Source organism: Rhinolophus sinicus, linkage group LG09 (assembly GCF_036562045.2).
Source record: "Rhinolophus sinicus isolate RSC01 linkage group LG09, ASM3656204v1, whole genome shotgun sequence".
NCBI lineage: Eukaryota > Metazoa > Chordata > Mammalia > Chiroptera > Rhinolophidae > Rhinolophus > Rhinolophus sinicus.
The window spans coordinates 104,498,722-104,510,890 of NC_133758.1; the positions used below are offsets into that span (position 1 = coordinate 104,498,722).

Below are 12,169 nucleotides of genomic sequence, written 5' to 3' on the forward strand. Positions count from 1 at the left end.
GTGGAGACTGGGCATTTCCCAAAGTTGCTACCCAAAATGATGGGAGTGTCTGTTCCTGCTCCTTTCCCCAACCTGCCTCTGAAATGAGTTAAAAGGCAAGGAAGAGCAGAGAATTACTGGTAGAGATCCTACAAAATCCCAACTGGATGAATGGCTTAAAAAAGAAAAGCAGTCAGAATGTCCTTTCCAAGCAGCTTAGAAAGAGAAGAAAGTGGGCACAAGAGAACAAGTTTCTGGTCCCATTAACTTGCCATTCCCTTGGAAAAAATGAGACTGTTGTTTTGCTTTGACTCCCGTAGAGTGGACACCTGTGGTTTGTGCTTGCCCAGCACCCTTCCAGCTCCTCCGCTGGTATCATCACCTTCCTTCCTCACCTCCCACTCTCAGAGGGTGAGGGCCCCACTGTGATCCGTCCCCACTCCCAGGCCACTGGGGTGGGCCTCAGGTACCACTTTGGAGAATTTGTATATTCCATCCCCTAACCCAGTTATTAGTTCTAGAATGGGCATGGAGTCCACATGGATCATATGAGATTCAGGAATATGGGTAGAATTATTGGGGGAGAGAAGTTGAGCTGGTAGGCTACACCAGAGCTCTGGAGTAGGTGGAGGGGCAAGAACGCAAGTGAAAAGAACTTACCTGAGGATGAAACCAGTGAAGTATTACAAAGTAGACAAAGCCAAGTGAATAGATCAAGAGAGAATGAGAGACAAAATCCTGAGGACGATGTTTCAGCACCTATATCCAGCCATACCTGACGTCAACTCAATTGGTCCCTTGTTTTACTGAAGCTACTTTGAATAGGGTTTCTGTCACTTGCGAGCAAAGGAGGCTTGACTAGTCTACCCCTACGCATCCTCCCAAATCTAGTGTAATTATCACCTCCTCTGTTTGGCCTTTCCTGAGGCTCCCATATGGAGACAGCTATTTGCACTCTCCTGTGCTATTTGTCTTTTGAGCTACTTCTCTAAATGTACTTTTCATTCTGTATTGTACTTAAACTATTAGACGTTCAGATGTATGATGAAGTCAATGTCTTATTAATCGTTAAATTTCTAATTCTTGTCCAATGCCACAGACCAGTAGACACTCAATGTATGTGTGTTGAATTGAACTGAATTTGATTCCAGCTATTCTTTCAATGAACCCTACACCCTCCAAAGATTTCCCATAATACTCAGAATGAAATTCAAACTCTATCAGGGGCAACAGGGGCCTCCATGGTCAGCCTGCCTCTCCCATCTCGGCTCCTTCCACAGTGGCTCTGTGTTTTTCCTTGAGCACATCAAACCTGTGTCCACCGCGGAGTCTTAGCATTGCTGTTCTTTCTTCCAGGAAAGCTCATCTTCCAGAGACTGCAGCCATTGTTCAATATTACTGGGGCTCTGCTCAATTGTCCCCTAATCAGAGAGCCTTTTTCTGACAATCTTATCCAAAATAGCATCTCCATCACTCTCTAATGCTTACCCTGCTTTATTTTTGTCATGACACCTGTCACTGCCTAACTGTACGGTACAGATTCATATTTTTATTTATCACTGTCTTCACCTCTAGAATGTATGAAGATAGAAGATTTTTCTGTTTTGTTCACAACTGTATTCCTAACACCTACAAATGTGTGTGTTCTCAAAATAGTGGCTGCTATACATTTTTAAAATAACCTCAAATATACAAGGATGAAAAAAGCAAACTCCCATATTGAAACCAGCGTATGTAAGTGAACCTGTATATTAAATTGTAACATAATCACCCTAAAAATTAATCTTATCACTTGCAAACATAGCACTTTGATGTGAAACTTGGGTGAAATATATTCTAAGGGTAAAAATAATTGCAGCAAAAATAAAATATCGAAAGCAACGTGGAGGTTTCCTGTTGGCAGTGGTACTGATACACTACCATTTTGCACATATTGTAGAGGATTGAGCAAAATAATAAATATACTGATACTGTTGGAACCCTGGCCCTCAATGTGAAAGAAGAGGCATACAAATACAGAATGGGGGGGAAAAGAACCCTGTGATATTGAATTAGAATGATGAGTATTCATATGAGGTCATTTTGTTTCCTAGCTCTGCCCACAAAGTCTAAAAGAAACTGCGTCCCAGTAGCAATGAGTACAGTTAAGTGTTCGGGTCTTATCTTTTAAATACCATTTCCCATTAAAAGGAACCAAGTTTCCCCGAAGAAATGACTGATTCCAGGGCTAGGACAGGGGAAGTACAAGATAACTGTAGAAATATGCTTGTGTCAAAAAGCAAGGAAGAGCTCGAAGACGAATGGGGACCTGTCCAAAGGACATAGGAGCCAGATTGAGGGGCTCCCATTGACCCAACAGGGAACAATCTGAGCATCAGAAACAATAATGATAGCAATACATTTGACCACATCAGACAGAAATAACAATCCGTGAGTCCACAGTGATATTTTAAAATGTAAACAAGAGAGAAGAGTAGGAGTGAAAGGTCTTCTCTATAGAAGACTAACAGAGCTGTTTATAGGAAGATGATCAGAAAAACCTGGTATCTGCCAGATCTTACCACATGCATTTTTCCTTTTGAAAGTGATAAATAATCTGAGACCAAGTGAACACCTGTTCCCCCTAAATCTGTCACCCAACACTTTCGGCATCCATTGACGGTTCCTGTCTGAATCAGACATCACACTGGGGGTACAATGGCATCACCAATAGTGGGACAAACAGACATTATGTGCCTCCTGGTGTGACATCTAGAAAGTACACAATACCATCTATATCGTGTTCTTGCCAAAACATTTTCACTGAATCTGACCACTGAGGAAAGACTCAGACAAATTCAGAAAATAGAACATGCTATGGGGCACCTGAGCTAGACTCTTCATTGTCATGAATGAGAACAACAAAACGTGGGGTCTGAGACATGACAACACATTCTGATATACGAACCTTTACTGAACACTGGATCAAAAAAAAATGTTATGGAGGAAATTTGAGGGATAATTGGAGAATTTTAATACAGGCTGCATTGATATGTGTATGTGTGTGTGTGTGTGTGTGTGTGTGTTTACATTCTGAATAAATAAACCACAAGTGTCATAATATATTTCGGTCCACATGATATTGGAAGTACACAAGAAAACATGATTTCAACTCACCTCCCCAGCGGCATAAAAGTCATTCTTTCTGAATTCAGGAAACAACTGGAAGAACTGAATTAGTGCACTGCAAAAAGAAAAACAACAACAAAAATCACATGGAATCAGAATGGCGTCATGCTGTGCCACCCAATCTAACCCTCTGACAATAGGTTTCACATTTGCGAATAAGATATCATTGTAGTGTAAGCTTCTATAGGCATTTTTTTTTGCAATGTCTCATGTGCATAAAGCCCCACACTCTGTGGATGGTTAGAAAGTACTGTGGTCTTACTTTGTGATACTAAGAAGTTGAGACAAGTAGATGTCAGTACTCTGGGCAGGTTTCCAAATCTCTAGGTTACCAACTTGGATCTCCTACCTGTGGAGGGGAGGGACCCCTGAGCCAAATGATACAGACTTTCACCTATGATTTAGCAATTCTTGGAGGCAGTTCTGCAAACCTTATGACCTCATTAACCTGGGTTTGTGGTGAGATAATGAGAACCTTACTTGCTTACCAACCTCTCCCTTGGGGCAACCCTGAACGTTTCTAATGGGGCTCCCAGAATTTCAGTGTTTTAATAACCAAAGAACAGAAAAGCTGTAAAATGACTATAGTCTGAAGGAAACTGCAAAATAGCCACGGATATGGAAGTAAATGTACAGTGGCCTCTAGGTTCCAAAAATCACATTTACTAAAGAATGCCAACAGCCATTTCAGTGGGTTATGCTGCAATGGATTTAAACAGACTCAAGAAATGATTTCATAATAAGCAAGAAAAGGCTGGATCATTAAATGATTCTCTACTAGACCAAAATCTTTCAAAAAGGCAACAAAAACTTGTGAAACTCAGAAGCTCTATGAATGTTTTGACCCAGATTGCAATGCCAGAGAATCTAGACAGGGTTTTTGTTCCAGCTTCCTGCTGAGAGACTAAAAGCCATGAACCATCCAGTGAAGATGAAAGGCTAGGAGGCCCAGCAAAACCAGGAGGAGGAAAAAGTTCAAGGGTTATAGAGAGGCAAAACTGGGTCATTATAATCACCATGATCCTGGCTGTACTTACTTTTCAAAGGTTCCATAAAAATCCACCATTAAACACTACTATAGAGTTTCAGTGTATTTTTCTATTTATTATTTATAGTAACCAAAATCTTTGTAGCAGCTAAATCTGGGAAGCTGCCTTATATAGCTTCCATATTTGTGCTGGCAATAGCTGGCTTTAGAGCAGAGATAAAAATAGGAGTTTATCCTCTACCCTTCCCTCTCTAACCTTCGGGCTAAAAACAATTTCTCTTTCTCTCTTCCTGCTAATTGAAAAGGCAATAGATAATTTAATATAGTAAATTTCAGTTAAGTCACATGCCTTAGTGTAAAGCTTATTTGCTTGGAGAATTTGTTGGAGAATTGCTAGGGTTGCCTGATTAGCAAATAAACATACAAGACGTCCAGTTAAATTAGAATTTCAGATAAACAACAAATAATGTTTTAGTACAAGTATTTCCCAACTATAACGTAGGACATACTTAGATTAAAAAACTTATCTGAAATTCAAATTTAACTGGGCACTCTATACTTTATCTGGCAATCTTTGCTCAAGGAGGTAATCTCCCAGTTTGTTTCTAGCTCGAAAATACCAGGATTCTCTAGTTGAAGTGTCCAAAGCGAGGCCCCACTTAAGCAGGTTATCACAGAATTTTAATTTCACATATGATATGAACAGAAAATCGGCTAATAATAGCAAGCCCTTGGTAGGTCTTTGTTAAATGGGAGTGAAAAATGAAAAAGGCAAATTTAGTAAGTTAGATTTACATATGGCATTAGCTCATTTAATTGTGTTTTAGTTAAGGACTCATCTTATTATATGGTAAGGATTTGTTTAAAAATCTAATGTAGAATCATGGCCACATTAAAATTTTAAATTTTAAGAGCAGAATTGTTAAATTACCAGAGGTGCCCAAAAAATGTATACAAGTGAACATTTTAGTCAACGTTGCTCAAGCAGTAGTTCGCCATAATCAGAAGTGTCTGGACGCTGATGGCAACCACTTTGAGCACCTCTTGTAATTGCAGAAGTCAAATGTGACTCGTATTTATCTTTTGTTATCTGTATATATCGAGTACTACAATTTTAATACAGTTTTCCTTTTTTGAAATGTGTATACATTTTTTTTGGCTCCCTCTGTATATAATGCATGTGTGTGTGTGCATGCATTTCATGCACGTATTCAGGTACAATAGTTATATGGCACAGGAAGCATGCCTCTTCCAGGCAATTCCACTTGGCAAACTTGCTGGCATTGCACCAAGGACTTTTCTAATAATTAGAATTTTAGTCAAAGGCTACCTGGTGGCGGAAAGGTATGTTATAGGACAACAAGAAGAAAGAGAGGTTGCAAGAGAGAATGACTAGCAAAAAATGACTCCTCAGATAATTTTTTCAAAAAGGAAAGATGGTGGGTTCAGGGCAGAGAAGGTGCGTGGAAATGGCAATGCCCTATAGACGAGAAGATGGAACTGCGATGTGATCAGTTCTAATGGAGTCAGAGGCATAATTAATACAAGACATTCAGGAGAATCAAAATTAAAATAATCTAAGCGAAAGCTCCATTACAACAAAAGCCACACAAGGTGCAGCTTTAGTCACTGACAGTTTGACCGAAACAAGCTCAGCAACAAGAATCTTGAAGGTTTTGTTGTATTGCCTCAAACAAGGAGCCACCCTCCGCATTCATTACACCTCTGAAGTGGCCGGGCCATGATCTTCACCCCATGAGGGTCATGCCATGGTCTCATTTAATATGTAAGACCTGTTTCATAGTCATAGTGTTATGAAGCGTTGTTTAGCAATAGATATGATTTCCCCTGCAAACCACTACGTGGAATAGAATGACAGTAGCATTTTCATTTGGCTGCTTAGGAAAGACTTTCAGACACAGCACGAGAGCAAGGGCTGTGGGCTTACTTCCGGCTGTATTACCAGCCCCAGGAACAGCGTCTGGCACATAGTAGGCAATCGATAAACAGTGGTGGAAGGAGTGGCACCAGTTGGTGTACTCTAAATCAAAGTTAGGAACGTGTTCTTCTTCCATAATTATTTTTTCTAAACCAGAGTGGCAATGTGGTTCAAGAGCACAATCCAAGTAAGGAAAAAAGAAGAATACCTAAGCATCTTGTTAATAAAAAAGTTTCATTTCCATATACATAGAAAAGCAGCCTGAATGGGAAGGTCAAATGCTTCTTTAGCAGGTTTCTCCTTAAAGCCAGGTGCTATTAATAGTCAAAAGAAAAGGGATTTTCAGGGGGGAAAAAGAAAGACGGTTTTCAAAGGGAGAAGAAGAAAGGTTTACTCTTTAAACCGGTAGTAGCCCATTTACAGGTTTCAAAGTGACCTTCTTATTCCAGCCACCCATCTGGAGAGCCGGAGAGAAGAATGTAATCACAAAGGGAAACAAATAATGTAAACTATAAAGGAAACAGCTGAAATCAGTTTTCTTCACTACCCTTGATTAGCTATTTTCCAGTCTTAAGAGCCCGAAGCAAAAAGAACTAAAACAGCTATAAACAATGGATGCTTTGAAATAGGCTCTCTTTCCATGTCATGCAAGAGGAGATGTACCACATGTCAGCAGTAAATATCCACACGGAGGGTCAACTGGAAGCTGTGACCATCTTTAGGGAAGGAGAGACAGAAAAAGAAATGGCTTATTGGGGATTGATGTGTTTCTTAAATACAGAACCTCTGCCCTCAGGGTGTGTGCTAGTTAAACAACTAAGCTTGTTTGGATTTAAACAAGGGTGGTGGTGGTGGTGGTGGTGGTGGTGGTGGTGGTGGTGGTGGTGGTGGTGGTGGAGGCGGGAGGGTAGGGGAGAGGAGAGAAGTAAGTTTCCTGTCTGAAAAATGACAGTGCAGAGTCAGTACTCAACGAGAAAGACATGGTACTTGAGTCCATTCGTAAGGGCAGCCATTGGGGTCATGTCTGTGGAGGCAAAGAGGAGGTGTGTGAGCCAGACGGAGGGGAGAGGGGCCTCTGCCAGGATCTGGCTAATCTGCTCCCAGAACCCACTGTACCTGGAAGCAGAAGTGTGGGGTCCTCAGCATCTCTCCCCTCCCCCCGGGAAAATGAATGGAAATGTTAAAACAATGGGACATGCAGCAAATGAAAGTGTAGAGGACACCAGCCATCTTCTTTTCTGGCTCAGACAGCAGAGAAGAGAGAGCAATGTCTCTGAGAGAAAGGCCGGGGAGTTGTTCTTTCCTCTCTTCCCCAGTTACCAGGAAAACAGAAAGCTTTTGTCAGAGATCAGAAAACTCTGACTCTATTGGATTCACTTTCACTTTTGGACTTGGTTGAGTTTGCTGACCAAGTAATTAGCAGATTGAGTGTTGGGGGGAAGTTGGGAGCAGAGGAGCTAGTTAACTCTTTCTGGCCATTAGGGCTCTTTTAGTACATTATTATAATGCAGAAACAGTGGTGGCTTAGTGACTGGAAAGAATTCAGGACTCCGTCTCCAGTAATAATTTATGGGTTGGAAAAATGTGACCAAAAAAGGTCACTTATTTAAAAAATAAATAAATAAATAAATAAAAAGAAAAAAAGAAAAAAAAAAAAAAATATATATATATATATATATATATATATAGAGAGAGAGAGAGAGAGAGAGAGAGCTAAAAAAAAATGTATACACATTTTAAGAAAGGGGAAAAAAAACTATTAAAATTGTAATACTCAATATATACCGAAGTCACGTTTGACTGCAATTACAAGAGGTGCTCGAAGTGTTTACCATGAGCATAATTTTAATACAATTTTTTCTTTCCTAAAATGTGTATACATCTTTTTAGCACCCTCTGTATGTACTGAAAATAGCTCTAATAATATAAGAAAAAGAAAGGTATACCGTTTGATCAGGCTTACAACTACATTTTCCTTCATTTTTTTTTTTTTTTTTTGTAAAAGAGTAATTTTATAAGATGAAGAGAAAAGGGAAGAGATTAGCTAACAAACTCAGCTTTCAGCCTGAAAAGTCATGAGAAGCAGCAAGAGAAGGAAGAACTGCACCGGAAGGCCACAAAAGGAGGAAACCTGGGAAAGAAAACAAACATCTGAGAGGTTGCTTCTCGGCAAATGCAGAGTTAAATCTAATGCTGGAAAGCAGGCAGAAGCCTCCCAGGCATCTGGCTGAAAGGTTTGAAGATCATCTTTGGTTGAATAATTCTGCTCTGTTTCCATTGTTTCTTAAAGGATATTTTTCACCAAATTAAAATGATGCCTTCAGGGGTCATCTCTCCTTGTTACTTTCTCTGGTGGGCACTTTCACAATTACCAGGGATCATGTAACAAAGCGGAAAATAGAGTGTGAGTGTGTGTGTGTGTGTGTGTGTGTGTGTGTGAGAGAGAGAGAGAGAGATTGTGTGAGTGTGAACTCCTCATGGAGAAGCACTCTTAAAATGTCTTCAGCAGTTAGACTAGGAGGACCAAGCAATAATACTTCTACTACTGAAAGAATTTTCCTATTGAAACAGAAAAACGTTTGGTCTGAAGGAGGCCAAGAGAAAGCCAGGGCCTGTTACCTGAACAAATCTCGGGCCACGTCCTCCTCATTGACGGCATATCCCTGGGGATCATCTGTAAAACTGAAGCCGGTGCCCACCTGAAGGTGAAACAAGTAAGCAGAAATAAACACAGAGAAACACATGCTTTGGAGCCCCATAGAGAGAGACAGCACCCCGGAAGGAAATGGACCCATTCCAAAGGCTAAGCCCCTGACCTTATATTTGGCATCAGGTACATGCACGTAGTTATCCTCACAGGAAGACGCTGCCTTTCACCTATTTCCCCACCCCTTCTCCAAGCCCTAATAAACTATCAGCACCAAACTCTGCCCTGAGGTCAGTGGCTGAGCTGTCCTGATTCCACAGAGGGGATCCTGCCAGATGTTGATGGAAGGTTGAGGAATTCACCCTTCCCTGCCCCTGGTACAGTATCAAAAGACCCAAAGTTGTCTCCTCTCTGCAACCTGGAGGGTGCACTGCTGTCCTGTGAAGAAGGAACTCTAGGCTGGAGAGAAAAGATTGGGGTGTGTGTGTGTGTGTGTGTTTTCATTTCCTTATTGTGACAAAAATGGCCACTAAGCCTTTTCATCTTCAGTTCACAAGAGGCTTTAGAACAATTACGAATTAGTTTTAAACTAACATTTCCTTATACTGAGAAGTTCATAGACAACTAAGTTGTAAACAAAAGAAGAAGCTTCTACTTATGTTGGGTAAATCATTTGTGTAAGGAATGCACCGCCCACTAGGTATAATTTTTTTTCCCCCAGAACACCCAAGGGAACAGGACATTTAATACGCAATTGTAGACTAGGAAAGAGGATGGTTGACAAAATGTGGGGTTGGGGAGACAAGAATGTTTGGACTTTCCCCCCTCTATTTTCCTGTTTTCTCTTTGAACCATCTGGGAAGTGAGAGAAGTTAGAGAAATTAGGGGGCAAAGACACTCCCAATCTGCAGAAGCTGACTCTAAAGTTACTCTCTTATTCTGCAGCTTATTGGACTCAGCTTCCGAAGCACTTGCCGAGAATTCTGCTTTTTGTTCTGAGATGAGGCATTCTGCTCACTGTGATAAGTGAAGGAGACCAATTCTGATTTTTCATATCTAGAATTCTATTTGAAATGTTCGGAGTCCTGACACTATATAATAATAACCCATGATGTGGGGAAGCCATATCATCAGTGGAAAGAAATGCATCCCTTATCCTGGATGGTATAGTTTTATAAGATTAAAAATGAGGCAGGAGGGAAAGCAGCAAGTAAAATTCCCAAACTCAGATATAATAATACCTATTAGAGAAACTAAATCTCAAAAAAAAATTCAATCGATTACATTCTATTTTAGGAAGACAAAACCTGAATCTCTACTTCCTCCTCCCTCCCCCCATTTCATAAACGTACTTAATAAAGAGGAAAGAGACAAGCGAGGCTAACCCTGACATTGCCAGGACCATCAGATACTCACTGGATTATCAATGTAAAGCATGGAGAGCGTGGTGGTCCAAGAAAACTGTCGGGTGTGCACTAGTAAAACAGAGAAGAGGTTTGAGAACGGGTGGGGGAAAAGCATCCCGTTGAATTCTATTGGAAGGCCCAGTTCTGATCAGGAGCCCCACACGCCCACCTGTCCTCACCACGTCAATGCCCTCCTCGTGTCTGACATTGCTTTGCCCTCTCACCCTGGGGAAGAGACACCAGCACCTTTTCCTTCTCCTCTCCTCGCCTTCATTTTTCCCCAGACCCAGAGGGCTTCTACATCTAAGATGAAGTTTGAAAATAAAACCCTGTGCAACTGGTTCGTGTAGGACACCCACCAACAACCCACGTGATAAACCATCTGTCCCATCCAACGACTCATCCTAACATCCGGTCCTCCTGAATCCTTGTTCTCCCACCCAGTACTGACGAGAACAACCTCCACAGACTCGGCACACATGGTTTTCTACTGAGTCATGAACGGGTTCACCCTTCAAATTCTAGCTCAGGGAAAGTAAACAATCCCTACCCCCCACCACATCCCCCCCCAAAAAAAGACAGAGGTAAACCCGGGTTACAGCCAGATGTGGCTCCTTCTCCGTTCCCTCCTTCACCCCAGCCCCCACCCACAGTATCTTGCTTCCAAGATATCTGATCATTTATGTGACGGAACCATACAGTGTTCAGCTCGGGTGAATAATTAGGGATGTAATTCCACCCATTAGGCCCACGCAAAAAGGCCTGCCCCAAAGTAATAAATGCCACCTGTTTGTGTAAGGCCAGATTGGTTGAGTTAGCAGCAGACGGCGAGGAAATAGCTTCCCCCCAAATTTCAAGGGTGAGAGCAGCTCAGCCAGGATGCTCGCCCTGGGGGCGCCTCCTTCTTGGGCACACATTGCCAGAAAGCTATGTTTTTATAACCTGGAACTAAGCTATTCCTACTGGTTCCGTGTACACTCTAAATTATCTCTAGAGCAGATAACAGGTTCAGACGATAAATTCTCCATGCGAAAACAAAGTCCAAGCAATACTTACGAGTCATGTTTTGTGTGACAACATAAGGTCCATGTTCCACAAAGAGTCCAAACATAGATGAAACTCCCGGCCCACCCTGCAGCCAAAGAACTACTGGCGCTTCCAATGGATCTCCCTGGAGGGGACAGAAAGGGCAGTGATCACACAGAGTGCTAAGGCTGCACAATATACCCCAGAAAACACCCAAGCACATTTACTTACCCAAATCCTCTGTGTTTCCCAGCCTTGAATAAATCTCATAATGGCTCCCCAGACCCTAATGACCACTCTCCACTACAAGCAGAGTACCGGTGGCCATCTTTTGTTGTTTTGATTAGTATTTGCCTCATATCCTGGGGTCCACCTTGTGCTAAGTCTTTTCTCACCAATGGCCAGACAACCCGTTGAATGTAGCAACTATGCCTTCCTATGCCCCCAGACACCCAGCATACTGCCTAGGGCTCAGTCATATATGTATATTTTTAGCTGTTTAAACTTTCAGCGTCCTTTCCCATATGACCAACATCTTCCCAAAGAGGCACAACAAAAAAACCCATGTCCTCAGTGAGTTTGTCCCCTTCACTGAGAGCCCAAACAGCCTTTCTGGTTTTATTCACTAAGAAGGTGCCCACCGAGACAACAGAAAACTTCATTCAACACGGGGATGTTAGCCATGCAAACAACAGCAATAAATGGATTCATTTAGGAGACGTGGGAGATGTCAACAAGAAAAGGTCATTGGCAGTGGTTGGGATGCTGAAAATTAGCTTCTGGCAGTAAAGTGTCAATGCTATCACTCTCAACGGAAGAGTGTTTCTTTTTTTTTTTTAATTAGTTTCAGGTGTCAATGGAAAATTCTTTAATTCTTTCATTCAACACGTATCTATTGAGTTCCTCATACCGGTCGGGTACCATGCTAGGAGAAGGTACACAGCAGAGGAGTGAGTGAAAAAGAAAACCTGTCCTCTTGGAGCTTACATTTTCATGGGGAGTACAGACAATAACTA

The 12,169-nt window shown here is 41.6% G+C and overlaps 1 protein-coding gene across 2 annotated transcripts in view; it reads right to left on the reverse strand.

The window, feature by feature from the left end:
• Positions 1 to 12,169, reverse strand: part of CPVL (carboxypeptidase vitellogenic like) — a 110,363-nt gene that overhangs the window by 56,512 nt on the left and 41,682 nt on the right. For both annotated transcript variants that reach the window (XM_019726169.2, XM_019726168.2), the window contains exons 4-7: positions 11,184 to 11,298; positions 10,138 to 10,196; positions 8,694 to 8,773; positions 3,136 to 3,202 (exon numbers count right to left, since the gene is read on the reverse strand). In XM_019726169.2, coding sequence (XP_019581728.2) covers positions 3,136 to 3,202; positions 8,694 to 8,773; positions 10,138 to 10,196; positions 11,184 to 11,298 — 321 coding nt within the window. The remainder of the gene's footprint in view (positions 1 to 3,135; positions 3,203 to 8,693; positions 8,774 to 10,137; positions 10,197 to 11,183; positions 11,299 to 12,169) is intronic.